The 17,639-nt window shown below is 52.2% G+C and overlaps 1 protein-coding gene across 1 annotated transcript; it reads left to right on the top strand.

Moving 5' to 3' along the window:
* Nucleotides 1-7,995: 7,995 nt before the first annotated feature.
* HRG_06706 (uncharacterized protein) lies at nucleotides 7,996-8,951 on the top strand (the record flags this gene model as incomplete). Its single annotated transcript, XM_044865177.1, has 2 exons — nucleotides 7,996-8,709; nucleotides 8,775-8,951. The coding sequence occupies 2 exons, from the start codon at nucleotides 7,996-7,998 to the stop codon at nucleotides 8,949-8,951; spliced, it is 891 nt and encodes a 296-aa protein (XP_044720117.1).
* Nucleotides 8,952-17,639: the final 8,688 nt, after the last annotated feature.

Below are 17,639 nucleotides of genomic sequence, written 5' to 3'. Positions count from 1 at the left end.
ATCAGAACTGTAGTCGTTCACGGCGAGCTCGTCGCCCCCCCGAATTTGGAATTTGATTGATACTTCACTTGCGGAGGTAAGCTAAGCATATCTGGACGTCTGGACACTGTCTACAGCGTGCATATTAGGGCGAGACGAGCCGGTTATCCTTAGCGAGCCCTTCTGCGAGTCCGATGAAGTCTTTAAGGATATGTCTTTCAAACGACTGGTGGATGTTTGCGTGAACTATCGTGGGTATTTCGTTCGAGGAGAGTGTAACTGAAGTAAAGATCGAACTAAAGATCATGATTGACGTGGAAAGCAGGGCTTCATTTATGCTTCGGAAGGCACACTTGCGTCGCGCTTCCAACTTGGATTACTTGGAGCTTTTGCACGACCTGAATGCAGTATGTGCGTGTGGCCCAAACTTGGGACGCTTAAATCTAAGGAAGTGGCCGTAGATGGAGGGCATAAAGTGATGTAATTATCGTCTGTCTGATTCAGTGCCCTTGTAAGGTGCACACACGCAACGAAACAGAGAGTGAGGAGCGGGGGCCAGTGGTTCAATTGATTGATCTCTGAAGAACTCATAAAATACCCGGGAATAGACTCTCTTCTTTATATGATAGCATTCCCCGTTTCCTGCTCGGAGGTGTGATTTCTTCTAGCGCGTAACAGCCCTCAGGATAGTACAAGGTGCTCCGTCGACCGTTCAGCACCGGGGGGCTGTCACCACAGACAGCTGCACCTCTCTGTCTACCCGTTTCCTCTGGTGCTCTCTCATCATACTGTCTAGAGGTACTGCTGGCACAACTAAAATCGCCAGACAAAGTCCACACTGACCTCCAAACTGGTGTCTCACCCAACCAGTCACAGAACATATCAGGAGCACAGATGATGCTAGGAACACTAATCCGCTCACTGCTCCAAGCCACGGCATCCCCTGGTTTGACGTCGGCTGCTCTGGCTGAAGCTGGTTAGAGTGCCGGTCAAAACGACGGAAAGACTGTGTCTTCCTCCATATCGCCATAACCATAATAACGGTAACCAAGTGAGACACCATTGGAGCAGCCCACCAATATTCGACGCCGGATAGCCTGGACTGCCAGACAGTCGCCCCAATAAAGGGAAGGTGAAAGACTAAGGCTAGTCCAAAATGATGATTCTCGCCTTGGAGGTCAGGCTCAACGGCGCTGCAAAAATAGGCGTAAATCAAGGGATCGACAACTTGAATAAGCTGTAAACCATGAGTATATCGGTGAGGTAGTTAGATGGGCTTGAATGGGAAGTACCTCAATGATGTCGACGCATAACATGGTGACCCCTTTCCAGGCTGTGAAGAAGGGGTAGGCAAGGACGTTTGTTAGGTGTCCATTTCTCGCACTGCCGAACAAAGCGGCGAATACCAGTCCGATACCCAAGAGACAGGCCGTGGAGATCAACGCCCAAGTTCGCCTACGCGAAGCTTCTCGTGGCTTGACTCTGATCATCCAGTACAGGTACGGCGCCAGGAAGATCGTGGTCACGGCAAACACTACACCGGCCTCGGTGACCTCCCTGATGGCAATCTCGTCTTGCATGTCGACATGTGGCAACCTTGGACGGTGGAGAGCGGATTTCGGAATTAAAGAATATGAGAATATGAGCACTGGGTTTGCCCGGAACAAGGCGTACCTTATATAATGTTAAGTCATAACAGCGAATGTTGGTACTTGAAGAGTAACGTTTAGTGAAGAGAGCCACAGGACGTTGTCTAGTCGCTTTGCAAACGGGCAGACATACCTAGAGTGAGATGGTGATGGGTGCTTTATGCATAGTAAGGTTACACCATCATTGCCTTGAGACTGGGCTATAGTTGACATGATGATTTACATATATGAGGCGGGTGAGCTTCCTCCACATAGAAGCGGCCTGGACAGATTAGGGTGGGCGGAACGGCACGTCTTCAACGGGTCAATGCGGTTGGCCTCCTGTTATGAGGCCATCCAGTAGATCTACATCACCAGCAGTGCATACAACCTGGTTCATGCAATATGGCTTGCATGCGTCTAAGCTCGCATTGACAAGGGACTTCGGAACGCCATGGGCCTGCGCAGAGGGCAACTGCTGTCAAAATGAACGTGGTCGTGACGACACCAGGAGCTCTCTGGTGGAGATGAACCAAACAAAGAAGGTCAAAGACACGAGCAAAAGGCGTCGTTGCTCCATTCCACATTGGGGTTTGTGAGACAACAGCGTGGCTGCAGGAAGCGTGACTCTCAGCTCTCCCTGGTCGTCCTGATCTCGACCTCGTCGGGGCCGTCGGTCGTGAGCATCAAGAAAAGGCAGGATTTTCAGGCGGGAAGTGAAGGAACAGGAGAGAGATCTCTGAGATGGGAAAAGAGAATTAGGTACCTGGCGACTCCTCCGGCTTGTTCGTCTCCTCAAGAATCATCTCCATCGCCCTTGCTAAAAGTGCTCTACCCTCATCACTGTCTAACTTATCAACAGAACACGATCCTTGACCCTCCATAAAAAGCGCTCTCGCACTGGAACTCGCTAGTTTGACGATTCTTTTGGTCTCTTCCTGCCATGTTTCGCGCATGCTTGTTTCCATCTCGGCGGTGATGCTCGGGATGTTCACTCCCCGGAAAGGCCCCCAGATATTTTCATCCCCACTGAGCTTTCGACAGTACCAGTAACGGAATAAAGGTGATTCATCTTCGAGGTCGTGGAAATTGTGGCTGAGTCTTTTGTGAGGGTCCTGCATACACATCTTGCAAGTTTCGGTGATGATCTGAAAGGGTTGGAATCCAAGTCGGCATGGTTGGTCATGGCTGCATTCCTTCAGATCAGCATCGTTGACGTGACCGCATCTAATCGAGCCTTGGGTGATAATATGTGATGCCATCGTTTTATTGCAGGTAGTTTGACAGCGCTTGTTTGACCCGCAGAAGACTTGGTACGGTATTGGTTATGAGTGTGTTCATGTGTGTAAGGGGCTACGCCCCTATGTGTAGATCTGGCATAGCCAGACTAGTCACGTGCGAGTGCCACGGACACGGCTCCTAAAGGGAGCGATGGTAGACACATCTCCCTTTTACACTCTTTGTAGCTCAATTTACATCAATTACGCCCAGCACCTGTGCCAACAGTGCTGACCCGTAACAATGTGTGGGTCATTCAATGCCTTACATGTGAGAGATCCAGCTTCATAGCTGTCAGCACTCTTTCTGAGCCTACAATTTGAAGAGCTAATACTTCATCTAGAAGCTGTCGCAAAGTTGAAGTCTCATTACTATGCTATGTCGTTGGCGGTATCACCTGCGGCACACATGCAGGGTGCAAGCTCGGTACGAGTTCAATCTGGTAGGTAATCGTGCCCGCCCCACTTTTTCGGATTTCGCTTTTCCCCCTTTTTGTATTACGCCGGAGGTGTTCCCCATAGGGCCACGACGCTAAGCTACGGACCTACTGTACATGTATGTATGTGTATTTCACCCGGAGGATTTCTCCTATAGGGCCTAGACGTAAAAGCTAGCGACATTTCAATACATTAATGCGTAACACCTTAAGCCCCACGACCTACTGTACATTGTTCCATCTCACCCTCGGATTTCGCTTTGGTGGGTGAGTCGAAGCGAAATCCGAGAAAGTGGGGCGGGCATGATTAAGGCGACCAGGAAAAAGCCAGTACGTACCTACTTCGTGACCGATGGGTCGACGGGAAGTGGGCCAGATGCTCAAAGTTGCAAGTCACTTGTTGCAGCATGCGCTGTTGATCTCATGCGTAACAAGCTGCTTACGGGCTGGCTGCGCAGTCCCCACTGTTCTGCGCAAGATATTTGCGCAATCGTGCAAGAGCGCAAAGCTTAGCAATCCCACTGGATTCCGGTTTGGGAAGGTGGCACTGAAAGCGCGCGGGGCTGAAGCGAGCAAAATTACTAATATCTGCGCAACAATTTTCCTCATGCTTTCTACTTAATAATCATTCCTTGCGCAGCTGGCGCAACGTGCGCACAAATCCTCGCCCCAAGCCTTGCCTGCACCAGGTTTAGCAATCATGGCGGGGAGTCAGCAGCCACATATCGATGCGAATCTCCAAGATGCGAGCGGAGGTGCGAATCTCGCCAGCACGGTCATTGAAGCCCTTCGACAATGCCTCACCGAAGAACAGACCACGGACAAAGCACCGCCTGGGTTCGACAGAGCTCTAGAGGCTCTTTCCCATCAGACCATACTTCGCGCGCCTTCCTAGATGCTGGATTCGGGGTTTGGTACGCGTATTTTCTTGCGACTGAACGCAACCAATTTCTCAAGGATTCTGCGGCCCAGCTATCACCTTCCAATCTACGACACGTAGTCGCCGAGGTATCTCGAAGTAACACTCACGATTCCGTGAAAAGACGCATTCACCACATCATCTTTCGTTCTGACCGTAGCGCTAAACGTTGCAGTAAGTCGTTAAGACTTTATGTTCGCCGTTGGCTAACATTTCAGAACTGCTCAGATTGAACAAAGTCGAATTACCCGCTCCACCGGAGGCATCGACCCCCGATCCAAATCCACGTCCTACCCAACGTTCGCGTCTTGATTGCGAGCAGCAAAGTCTGTCTCGAGAGCCGGACTCGACCGAAACCTATCGTTCGCAATTCATGAATACAGATGTCATGACACAGGAAGATGAGGGCTCGGATTCTAATCCAGGCCGAGGACGTGCCCAGCCGGACACAGTACTCGCGAGCCAGAATAAGGCTTGTGAATGGATGGCCTTTGATATCGACTCTAGATATCAACATGCCTGGCCGAAAGCCAAGAATCTTCCCTTCGTCTTCTCACATTATATTTGCACTGCGGTCACCAAGAGGACTGATGAGGCTTCTGTTATGCTATCCTTCCCATCAGATCCGACCGATTGTCGATTGGTTTTCGATATATCCGCAAAAGAGGTGCAATATGTCGCTAAGGAAGTTTTTGACATCCATATTCGGGAAGAAAATGGACGACGACGTGTCGTTTCTGAGAAGGGTGCGACCATGGACATCAACAGCAGTATAACGCTAAGAGGGGGCATAGCCGTGGCTCTGGACAGTATATTCGGACAAATGGTAGGTGCAGCAATTCGACATAGTCCGCGACGTATAACCGAGCTTTCAATGGGTGCTATGCTATCGGAGTGTTTATCTATGGAAGTCTGGGACATGGTTGATCATCCAAGTCGGCTCAACTTCATCGTTGAGGCACAGAATCTGACCTTATTGTACCAGCAACTTTGGCGAGCTTGATTTAGTAACTGGCATCGATCAAGTCTTCTTTCTGATTTCTCCCCAGTTAAATAGACTGAACAACCTTCCGGCAACATCCATTGCCCAGTGGACCTCATGCTCAACCAGCTCTTATCCGCAGACATTTTATAGTAGGCAGCACAGTTTTTCCATAACATAAACTCTCTGTTCATGTAAACCCCGACGCCGACTTCCATCGCACTACTAAAGGTCGTCTTGTCAAGATCCTGGCTTGGATCCTGGCTGGGATCCTGGCTTGGATCCTGCGCTTTGTGTTAGCTACGTTTTGAGGGATATGGATGGATGGACCTGCCATTTGGATGGCCTAAGATGGGGAGAGGTCTTCGGTATGTGAGACGGCTCCAGTGAATGGCAGTTGACCGTCAGCTCTTCGCCCGAGGTACCTTTGAGTTCTTGTTATGGATTCCTGAGAAATACAAATGATCTTCTTCAGATACTTCCAAGGGTCTGAAGGCTTGACTGCTGAGTCTCAGGTGGTTCGACGGGAAAAACAGGTGTAAGCGGAGCTCCTGCCGAGGTGATCCGTTGAAGCCTGACTATTCCTCCTTAGGCTCTGATGACGCAACCTGTTTTCACCTAGATAAATGTGGTAGAAAACATTCATTGCGCAGATTCTGTGTCTGCGCGGAATTGTGGGTATCTCTGCGCAGAGATGCGGGTACGGGACGGGATGATGCCTAGATTACCCAGCGCAACAGCTATAGCGCGCCACGAGCAGTTGCGCGCCAATGAGTAAAAACGCAAGCAACGTGCTAACGACTTGCAGATTTTTCCAGCCACCTAGCCTGCATGGGTTGAATGGATGGATGGATGGATTTATTTCGCCCGGAGGGAGGTCCCTATAAGGCCTTTACACAATCTAGTTACATTTCAGCACGTTTGGTACCTAACTCCCCAAGCCCCAAGGATTGTTGTCTTGTCGCTTGTTGGTCAACCTCGTTAACATTAGTCTCATGACAGGCCTGCTTGAAGGCCAAATTCTCCAAGTGTTCAGCATCCTATTCGCGGCAGCTGAAGCGCGGCCTGCCAAATTCGAAGCTGAATTATGTTAGTAAAGTCGCGTGTTGGAGTTCAATTATCTCCCGGTGGTTGCTGATCCCTGTCGAGCCTTTTCGTCTCAATCGCAAATTTGATCGCCGCACGAACCGCCTGCATGTCTGGCGTCCATTTGTCGCCGTCCGACGCAGCTTTTCCTCCCAAGAAGAACGACAAATTCCCAATTTTAGACCTCGCGCATTCGAACAAGACTCCTCGTTGCGCTGCCCACTTTTTGCATCGAAAGAGAAAGTGATCAATCGTTTCTCGTGCCTGTCCACAATCACACAAATCCGAATCTGTAGCTCCTATCGCATGTAGGTATCCATTCAGTCGCGACATGCCGGTGCGGAGCTGGACGAGAATGTCGGCTTCTTTTCTTGACAGAGAATCGTAAAGAGTGCGGGTGTGCTTCCCTGGCAAAGCTCTGTCGATGCGTTTTGAGTGTTTTCCCACATTTTCCGGAAGCTTGTCACGCTGTTGTCGAGCGAGTGCCAGACGAAGGGTGGTGGATCTGGCTCTGCACGACGGCTCCTCTGCCACCGCTCCTGCTTGAGTTGCTTTCTTCGCTGCCGTCTTGGCGGCCGATGCCCATGCGAGCCGTACTTCCTTGGCTGGTGCCCAGGTGAATTTCACAGACCAGCCTCGCCTGACTAGTCGATTGACATGGTCGTAAATTTGGCGAATGATTCCTTGGCCGGATTGCCTACGAGGACGCCTGATCACTTCCAGGGCTGAGCGACTGCTTGTCACAACCGTCACTCCTCGACAAGGCGGGTCCGTCGGCGTACACATCAGCGCCATAGCTATCGCTGCCAGCTCCGCCGTGTACGGGTTCTGCTCCTCCGCAGTCCCGAGACACACGGAATAGCTGGCAAGAACGACGCTGGAGCGGTTGTGGTCCACACTGCGCACCACGCCTCCCATCCCCACCATGCCGTTTCTTTGCGAGCTGGATGTTGCTGTCACAATGCCTCTGGCATCATTCGCTGCCTTGACGGCTTTCGCTTTATCGCTCTCCAGCATTACTTGGATGCGGGGTGTCCACGGCGGCAAGGCATATTCGTGTATGTCTTCTATCTGGTCGATCGGCACTGTTTGCACCGCTGTGACAATCTTCTGCATCGGCGACACGAACCGCCTGGTTGCACAATTTCTCAACGCTGCCAGTGGATGTGTCACCGGCAATACAGCAGCCGGTGTTCGCTGGTCGTCACCGACCCAACTACTAATCTGCCCCTTGCCTGGTTAATTCACCGAGATCGGACGGGATCGGATGCTTTCAAGCAGGTGTGGCCGTATGTTGCATGGGTTGATGATAAATTGCCTGCTGGCGAGATAACCGCGGCTCAGATCAACCTGCGCGGCGCTCCATCCCCGACCCCACGCACCCCATGCTCATCATGAATCGGACTATCGGAGGCTGCGTATCCACGTAGGATCATGTACCATGGAAATGGCAACGATCTTATGCGTTCTAGCGGGAAATATATGTACGCGCATGTCCTTCGAGACGATGTTATTCGTCTGGTCAATTTCAATAGCCACAGGCGGCTCTCCATACATATATAGAGTGCCCAAGTCAGGAGGTTGGCTCTGTGTTGGATCTTCAACGTTCCTGAGTCTCAGTTATACAGGCTCCGTTCTTTTCGATCCAAAATTCTGGGAGTTCGAGTTTTCCGCTTTGTCTGCCACAATGAGCATCTTTCATTCCGATCCTATCCTAGTTCATCTCCGAGAGGAAGCCATTAATCGGGATGAATGGGCCTCAACTAGGTTCTTTTCGAGATACTTCGCTCGACATATCTTCTCCGAGATTGAGTGGATTCACGGCACCGAGGTGCCTCCTCGAGAGCACCATTCTCAGTTGCGGATGGATATTGCTGTCCAACACTATTCGACTGGCCAGAGAACGTTGATGTTTCGGTTGATTGGGCAGGCAAAGAAAGGACGCGCTACTCCAGCGAAAATCGTCGAGGTCGAAACTCAGGCCTACCAATTATGCCAAGCGTACATGATCGACAAGAGTATACGATCAGTCTGGGCAATAACCTACTTTGGTTCCAAGGCTCGTTTGTGGGCATGTGAGCTCAAAGGTTCTGGCTGGCTGGATCCATTTTATCCTCTCGAGGGGGGACATGGCGAAAGAGATGCCTATAGGGACATCCTTGAGTTCGAAACCGAGTTTCTCTGGGCATTTCAGAAGATCAAGGCCATTGCTGTACCAGACCCCGAAAGCTTCGACGATATCTATGCCGAGGAAGGGAACACCACAGTCACACAAACCCTTGCTGGCTCATCCTACAATCAATCTTCCACTCAGGCCTACCATCTCGATGGATCTTCAGCGCAGTCCTATGATGCATCCATGGACGTCGATACGGAGCCGACTTCCGCGTTCACTCGCACAGTCAACGGAAGTGAATATAGTTCCGTGCAAATTTCCAAGGTCGCAGACGGTTGGACTACTCTTAGGCTCAAAACGGCAGCAAAGTATCTGTTCGCTGCAGCAAGTGGGACAAGGCAATTATCATCAACAGAGATGGCAGCCGGAACACGGGCTTTATCGCGGAAACAACGAATAACAAGTACCGAACATGGGATGACCCGACCGGCAAGGGCAAGGGGAAAAGCCACGGATTAGTTCATTAGTTTCTAATGACATGCTCTAGTTTCGTTGCCCCGTTCTCAAACCAAAAATGCAAAACACCACTCATCTCACAGCACGTCCAACAGGGCCCAGCGTGATCGTGAACCCGCTCGATAGTAGTGCTCACCACATTGACCCCCCGCAGTTCTTCGTCCATGTGAAGTTGCCGGCATGTAGCGTTGGCAAAGCAGAGGTGCGTAGGCATTTCATATTCTCGGGCTGGATCGATGCCCAGTCTGCATTGTCCAAGGGCGCGCCGCAGCCCGTCCTCGTACTGGATCACGATGCCTCTGCAGATCGCTGTCTCTGGAATGTAGAAAATTTCCAGTCTAGAAGCGCGCTCGAGCGGGGCTGATGAGAAGGAAGAACTTATCGCAGCCAGTGGCGGTCTTTCCTGGGGAAGATTGGTGTTCTGCAATCCGTGGTTTTTATCTTCAGAGTATGCGCCGACAAATGAGATAGGTAAACCATCCGGCTTGTCATATATGAGCGTTAGAGGCTGCTTGATTACTGAGAAGCTCGTCCTATAACGCCCAATGAAGATATCTTCGGTAAATTTTGTGCTTAGCTGCTACCTGTTAGACGATTTACTTCAGAATATCACCTTGCGTCTTACCAGGAGACTTTGTGATCTGGTAACATTACCAGCTCGCCTTGGTACGTGACTAAACCCGAACTTTGTGATCTCGCCGTCGATGGGAACATACACCCAGGAAACCAATTTCTGTCGTGCGGTTGGAAGCGCCTCGAAAGTACTCTGAGCAAACGGACGATTACTTGTATGAGCGTGTACGGCATATGTTGAGCCGCATGACATAAAGAAAGTGATGCCTGTACAAGCGCGGAGCTGTACTGTACCAAGATGACAAGGTGGTGGTGGTTTGGACAGATCGCTGAAGCAGCGTTCCAGAGGAGGTGGAGAAGGTGTATCCCAAATGTAAAACTCATTTGCTTCGCCCGCGGGAAGTTGCAAACGGGCCAGGTCAAGCTAAGAATAATAAGTGAAAGCCGTCGTCGAGTCTACCGGAGTGACGAACCTCGAACTCTACAAGCACGCCAGAGAAGCGCTCAACAGATTCAACGACAAATGCGTTGAAGTCAGATCCTGAGCTACTCCTCGACGGGCGCTTGCTCAATCTCTTGATGCGTCGAAGCCCTCGCGAGTCGAATGTGAGATGGATAATGGGGCTATCAGGGTTGTCGCTGTATTCCAGCTGACAACCGCGAGCCCATGACTTAATATCGATGAGAGGGACGACCGATCGTTTGTGTTGCTTAGAAGCTGCCATTTCACCGCGAAGGTCCGAGACAGCGGTAAAAGCCACAGAGGGCTTGAGGCGCAAAATTCCCAGATCGTCGATTTAAGTTCTGGAGGCAGCAACAGCATCCGGGGCAGTTCGTCCAGTATCCCATAAGGATTTTGGTAGCCCACAGAAGGTTCCACGTCGAGAGGCAGAGCACCTTGCCAAGGACTCCTCCATGTCGCTGCGAGCCATAGCCATCGTAGCCTGGGACGTCCCCCTTGAATTCAGACAGGAAGAGTTTCAGACAATGCGTATGAATTGTAGCACAGTCCCGAGACAAACGGCAGTGTCTACAATCGGGTATGCGACAAAACATCCATGGACGATTATGCTGATTCTCGCAATACCCAGAGTCGGGAAATTTGGATTTTCCGAAAATGTCTTGACAAACTATGGCGATAACGTCAACCGTAATTCTGCCAGCTCTGAAGAAAATAGAGTGCTCACATGCATAAAGGGTCACCGGGATTGAAGCGGAAGCCACGCTCCACACCGAGTGGACACGTACGTGCTGGTTTTCGGTCATGCTTTGATGTTGTGGAGGTGAGTGATCGGCTCCGATGGATGGAAATAAGGATGCCTCGAGATCCCGTCCGTCCTGTCGGAGCTCCTTGTCGGAGATCCCCTGCCAGGTGGACGCCTAGTGTCAGTACGGTGGTTCTGCGGCTCTGACCTCATGAGGCACGGCGGATTAAACCGTTCGATGCAGCTTGCGTGCCACTGGCAAAAAGGTTGTGTTCTTGTTGGGGTCCCAAAAAGGGTGTCCTAAGTGTCCCTGAAATAGGGGGAAATCGGCTGGGGCCACATTACCCGTAGAAACTCACTAAATTGAACTGGTCTTGGCGGTCTGGAGCAGTGGGGGCTGCACGGATCAGCCCCACAGCCAACTTGTACCCAAGATCAATCTGCCTAGTCCTGCCCTTAAGGGATTTTCCGGTGATCTGCCGGATCTTACGGAGGACGATAGGGGACACATTTCGACAGCCTCCATGGCGTAGTGGTGACACGTCTGGAGCTTCTGCGTCGCAGAGGGGTCGGTTCGAAGCCGGCTGGAGGCACCCCTGAGCGAACAGGGTACACCCGGGTTCCCGCCCGTCAAGAGGGAATAGCGTCATGAGAGAACACAATCGGCGTACCAACCACCATCAATGACTAACACAACCACGCTTCAACTTCGACACATCGCGCTTCAGTTGCTGGGAATAGGATGCTGAACACTTGGAGAAATTGACCTTCAAGCAGGTCTGTCATGGAGCGAACAGTGGAATGGTTGGCGCAGCGTAAGATGATCTGTGGGGCTTGGGGTGTAATGCATCAGTGTATCGAACCGTCAATAGCCAGAGCGTCTAGGCCCTATAGGGACCTCCCTCCGGGCGAAATAAATCCTACTACTACTACTACTACTACTACTACCACATTTCGACACATGCCTCCATGGCGTAGTGGTGACACGTCTGGAGCCTCTGCGTCGCAGAGGGGTCGGTTCGAAGCCGGCTGGAGGCACCCCTGAGCGAACAGGGTACACCCGGGTTCCCGCCCGTCAACAGGGAACAGCGTCATGAAAGAACACAATCGGCGTACCAACCACCATCAATGACTAACACAACCACGCTTCAACTTCGACACATCGCGCTTCAGTTGCTGGGAATAGGATGCTGAACACTTGGAGAAATTGACCTTCAAGCAGGTCTGTCATGGAGTGAAACAGTGGTACGGTTGGCGCAGCGTAAGATGATCGATCTGTGGGGCTTGGGGAGTCAAGGAACAAACGTGTTGAACTGTACTCTAGACAGTGTAAAGGCCTTATAGGGACCTCCCTCCGGGCGAAATAAATCCTACTACTACTACTACTACTGTTGCAAAGGGCCTCCATGGCGTAGTGGTGACACGTCTGGAGCCTCTGCGTCGCAGAGGGGTCGGTTCGAAGCCGGCTGGAGGCACCCCTGGTGAAACAGGGCACACCCGGGTTCCCGCCCGTCAACAGGGAACAGCGTCATGAGAGAACACAATCGGCGTACCAACCACCATCAATGACTAACACAACCACGCTTCAACTTCGACACATCGCGCTTCAGTTGCTGGGAATAGGATGCTGAACACTTGGAGAAATTGACCTTCAAGCAGGTCTGTCATGGAGCAAAAACAGTGGTACGGTTGGCGCAGCGTAAGATGATCTGTGGGGCTTGGGGAGTCAAGGAACAAACGTGTTGAACTGTACTCTAGACTGTGTAAAGGCCTTATAGGGACCTCCCTCCGGGCGAAATAAATCCTACCTACCTACCTACTGTTGCAAAACTCCCTTTTGGGTCTAGGCTCCCCTGGCCCCGGTCATATGAGTACCTCGGGTTGGTGTGGAAAATGTACCGCGGACTAGCAGCGGGCCCGCACGTTGACGCTCCTTGAGTCCGTTCACTACCCTCCGGAGGCGGCGATGGTCCAGCGCCATGGTCTTTCGCTCCAGGGCTCTTCTCAGCTGTCTCGTCGAAAGAGGCCAAGCGGGATGTTGCAATCAGCGACAGGCCATATCAGTTATTCTAGCAGAAGTGCTGTTGGGATGTGCATCTCACTTTTGGCTGGATGATCCATTCGACACGGGAGCTGGTCCTGGAGCGGCAGCAAGCTCGTAGTTGTTGTGATGCGCAGCAGTACGCCAGGTAAGGTGCCGATTCAGCCCTAAAGACACGTACAGCATCAATAGAGAGACCTACAGATTCAAATTGATCAATGGCTCGTCACTCTTAGCAGGCAGAAAATCCTTCACCCTTTGCGCAGTCCCAACACGCAGCGCCAGTACTGTTCCTTGCGCGTAAGCGAAACAGGTATACACTTTTGACGAAATTTAACTTGGGCACATTCATTCCCAGGGCCTTTAATGCCTCGTGTGACGCGGGGACGGGATCGGGTGGGAGGAAAAAATACTTCGAACACCCGTTAAGTTGCCCAGGCAAGGGGCTTAACGGCTGAATATCCAGCTCGAAGGGTAAATATCGTATACCTGCAATTCACTTTCCTAGGGGGAGACCCCCTAGAACCCCCCATTCGCCTGCCGCGCGCAAACCAGCTGTTTAAACCGCTTCAAACCTGCACTAAGGGAATTGACTGATAGTTGTTGCAGCGGTGGCGTTGCACGCGGTTGACCACCATTGATAGGAACTGAACCGTAAGGGGCTGCTCCAATAGATTGCCGATCAGGGGATTCCCTTCCCCAGGCGCCTGTATTCGCTGAGGCTCTGGGTTGACAGCAGATACGTGATATCCCCAGATGCGGGCGAATTGCTCCCGGACTGATCGTTGTCAGCATCTAAGTCTGGGTGGCCACTTAGCCAATATAGGCCGTGGTGGTGACTGGAACCCTGCCCTGCCACTCGTAACGGCCCCAAAGTCCGTTAGGTTGAACTTCTGCTTCAGGACAATAGTCCTAAACAGCGTATAACGCTTATGGAAGTGGTAAGCGGCGACGTGGGCGTTGTCTCGCAGTAGTTGCCGGGACAGGACCATGCGCGCCGCCTCAGGAGCTGCTTTCCACTCTTGGAATCGAGGCATGTGACGATATAGGCCATAGGGACTCCCAGTGGTAATCGGCCGCACTTGCAGTAACGAAAGGCCAGGTCTGCCCAGATTGTAGGCATATGCTTCCAATTCCTTTCTTTGCTTATACCAATACGGCCGGGTGCCCCTGATTACCGCGGCTTGGCGCGTGATCGACTGGATCAGGTCCTGAGCCTCCGGCTCGTCAGGCTCAGCCATCGCTTCCTCTAGGTCAGCGCGTGTAAGGGGTTGACGGCGGCTGTCGCGTTGCTTGACGAAGTAGTCACTTCGCTTTCGGACCTGCGCACGTAACAGCGTGTTGAGGGCGACGAAAGGCCACGTCTTATGGCGGGCAAAACGTCCGTCTTGCCATCTCATCGCATGGCCAAGGTAGTCCTGGTACGTGATGCTCCGTAGGCGAGGCTCCACGAAGTCGGCCTTGCCGTCGGGGTAGAGGGTAGGGAATGCGAGCGTTAACAGCGGCTGGGAACGGTTGAATTCGTCGATAGGGGTCCTGCGAATGGAAGGCAGTGGCATCTGGTGTCGAGCCTGCGCGCTACGCGGCATGGACTCCAGATCAGCCATACGCTCAGGGTCAGGGGAACCGTCAAGAAATCGGGACTGCAGTGCGTTCAATTCGGTATCGGTAACCTGCAAATTCGGGATCGCCGATGCGTCGGCATCGCTAGGATCCTCTTCCACAGCCTCTTCAACGGGGCCTTGGGGGACCTCGCCGTCAGGTATGTCAGCCACTTGGCTGGCAATGGAAGCAACTATGCTGCCGTCAAGAGGAAGCCGTTGCAGGCGATTCTGGCTCACGACGATATCGCGATAGCCTGGGTGGTGACACTGTAGGTAATGCAGCCAGGCCAGCAGGCATGAGCGGCGTACCCGGAAATCGCGAGCAAACTGTTGCCAGAAGCGAGGGTCGCCCTCCATAGTAGGAGGCCGCAGGAGGACGATATCCAGCTCTTCAGGTAGGACTGGGAGCTCTTCAAATAGCCTGCCAACATTGCGAAGGAAGTGGACAACGTGACCGCGATATTTATATTGAGCGCCACGTACCTGCAGGACCTTCACGTGTACGTGAACCCTAGCAATGAGCATCTCCTCGACCATCGTTAGATCGGGTAGATCACCGGGGACTTCCCCAAAGTCAAGGTTATTCGCAGCGCTAAAGAAGTAGGGCTCGTTAGGGGCTTTCTTCCTGTCTCGACCAATGCAGCGGCTGCAGATTTTCAAGCTGTTTCGCTTCATATCGAACCAACGCTCATGACAACGAAGGCAACTATGCATCTCATCATCATTCAGGGCAGTATAGAACTCCCGCACAAGGGCCTGATCTTCCTCACTAAGGGCAGGCAAGTTAAGGTCCCCGTCAAAGGCGGTCAATACTCTGATCAAACTGTCGCTCTTGAGGCTGTGTGCCTTGACGTGTATAATGGCCGCGGCGATGACCATGTGGCAATAATGAAGGAGTGGTAGGAAGCGATTCCTGTGGTATGGGGGTGCCTTGCACAACAGGTGCCGTAGAAGCAGTGTCTTGAATCGGCGTGCCCAGAACTACTGTTGGCAGGACATGGGTAGGAGGGATAGGGGAAGGTCCCTCAACAGCACTTAGGGTAGATGGCCCCAGCGAAGGTATAGGCAGTCCCAGTGCAGGCGCCTGGCCACGGAATAAAGCAGGCATGACAGGAGGTTGTAGGCCGTTCACAGACGCAGGCGTTGGCGCAGTCCGCTTTGGAGGCGTCAGGTTAGCTAGCGAATCCGTCCTCTTCCTGGCTCTGGCTCTGCTTGGCGATAGCCTCAAGGCGATATTCCGCATTGCGGCAACGGCGGCTCGAGATTCGGTTACCCGTTCCTTTCGGCGTGCCTTACAGCTAGCACAGTCTCTTGTAAACTTCGTAGGGTCCTTGACGCTTCGAAATTCGACTTCGGGCAGGTATTGCTTGCAGGTATGGCAGTTCCGAACCGCCTGGGGTATATCGTCCTCCATCTGGCTGTATATGTATCCCACCTTAAACACCTGAACTGCTAGATTTCGTTCGGGCAGGAGGCTTTGCGACGGCCTACGTGTAATACCGCGATAGATCTCGATAGGAGGCTGTCTTTCAGGTAGTTAGATCAGGTCTGAATGATCAGGGAGGAAACTGCACTGCTTCCCGGAGACAGGGTAGCCAGGGAATCTTGAGAGGTAGGCCGGCTGCCGGAGGTCATGTGTGAATCTAGATACCGTTAGCAAACTGATGAGTTTGACAGGTTCGACAGAAAAGGGGAGCAGCCGCTATGAAGGTTAGTGTAAGGAGTAAGGGGCAAGGGGGCTATTCAGTCAAAATCGTGCATAGCAACACAACAAATTGTAGCAACGCAACAAATTGAGTGGCATGGAAGAAAGGAAGAACTGAAAGCTCCTGAAGAGCTTGCCAAGCTAGCTAGTTACCTAATCCAACGCTCAGGGGTAGTTTTTGCGGGCCTTCATTTGGTGACGATATCAGTCGACCAATCCGCGCACGAGTTGAGCACGGGCCAGGCCAATTAGCCAATCAGAGGAGGTTTTATGCTCGAATCTTTCTGACTGAGTAGAACGCCCTTCGGGCTGAACGAGAGGAAGGCTCGCCAGCCGCGGCTCGCGCAAAGAAGCCTTTCGGAACGAAATTTGGCGACAAGAGAACCGGAGAAGAGTTGGCTACAGAAGAGAGAGAGAGAGTTGGCGATAGTAGATTGGAGACAGGAAGAAGAGTGAGGTCGAGATACGAGACACGGCGAGAGACGTAGAGCATTATCGTGAGTGAAACCGAGACAGAGCGTCGGGGAGGCAGGCTAGGCCGCTGGAGGGAGATTTTGTTTAAAAAGGCGCAAACTCAAAGGGCGTGGAGAGACGGCAGGGTTGAAGAGAGATGTGAGTGGGTAATGCATGTCTGGGCGAGTGGAAGGCTCGGAAAATTTACATGTGCTACCGGTATAAGTCGTAGGTATAAACAGAATAAGGAGTATATTGGGAAGTTTTGACTTGATCGTCTTCATGAAAAGGAGAACAAGAAGAGAAGAGAATGTGCTATTCGAGCCTTTGGCAGTTGATTTTGAGGATGATGAGACATGTTGTCATGTTGTATTGTTTCGTTTGATGCTTTAAAGTTTAGAGAATATTCTTGGGCGGACGTCGGGCGCGCAGTGGTCGGGAAGATATCGACGCGGGAGGTCTGATAGAGCCAGAGGCGGATGTGTCTTGGTGATTGACCTGTTCGGTGTCCGTCTCTGACTCTGCGGGGTCCGGGGACAGAAAGGAGGAGGTATCGGATTTGGGGGAGTCTTGACCGTCACAGTCGGTGATTATGGTGGAAGTTTCGGGAGAAAGTCGCGGTCTCTTGGTTGGGGTTTGGTAGGGATCGGGCAATGACCGACTTGATGCCAGCATAAGGGGATCGACTGGGCCAGAAGCATGCGGCGTGGGGGAGGCGGGGCTTTGGGCGGCCTTGGGTTTCTTCGTAGAGGTAAACCTGGCCAACGCAACGCTATAGTCCGAGGATTGCCGACCGCGCTCTTGGGTGTCGTCGGCAGTAGTTGTGTTGCAGAAGCCTGGTCGGACATGGCCTTGTCGTGGAAAGTCCACGTGTCGGGGACGACGATGAAGATATAGTCTTGGTCGAAAGCCGGGGCATGTTTCATGATCTGGTGATCCAGTAAGCCGGCGATTTTGCCCGTACAGGTGAAGAGAGTGTTCGACTGGAACTGGCTGTCGCGCCTCTCGGTCATCTTCTTGCATAGGAGGTCCAAGGATTAGCGTGAATGGGGAAGATGACGAAAACTTGGAAGGGTGAAAGCCCTTGAAGGGGTTTTGCCGGGAATCCCAGGACAAAT

This window comes from Hirsutella rhossiliensis (genome assembly GCF_020360975.1).
Source record: "Hirsutella rhossiliensis strain HR02 chromosome Unknown scaffold00006, whole genome shotgun sequence".
Taxonomy (NCBI): Eukaryota; Fungi; Ascomycota; class Sordariomycetes; order Hypocreales; family Ophiocordycipitaceae; genus Hirsutella; species Hirsutella rhossiliensis.
Note: the sequence above shows the minus strand (reverse complement) of the source record. Positions and strands in the feature narration are given on the sequence as shown.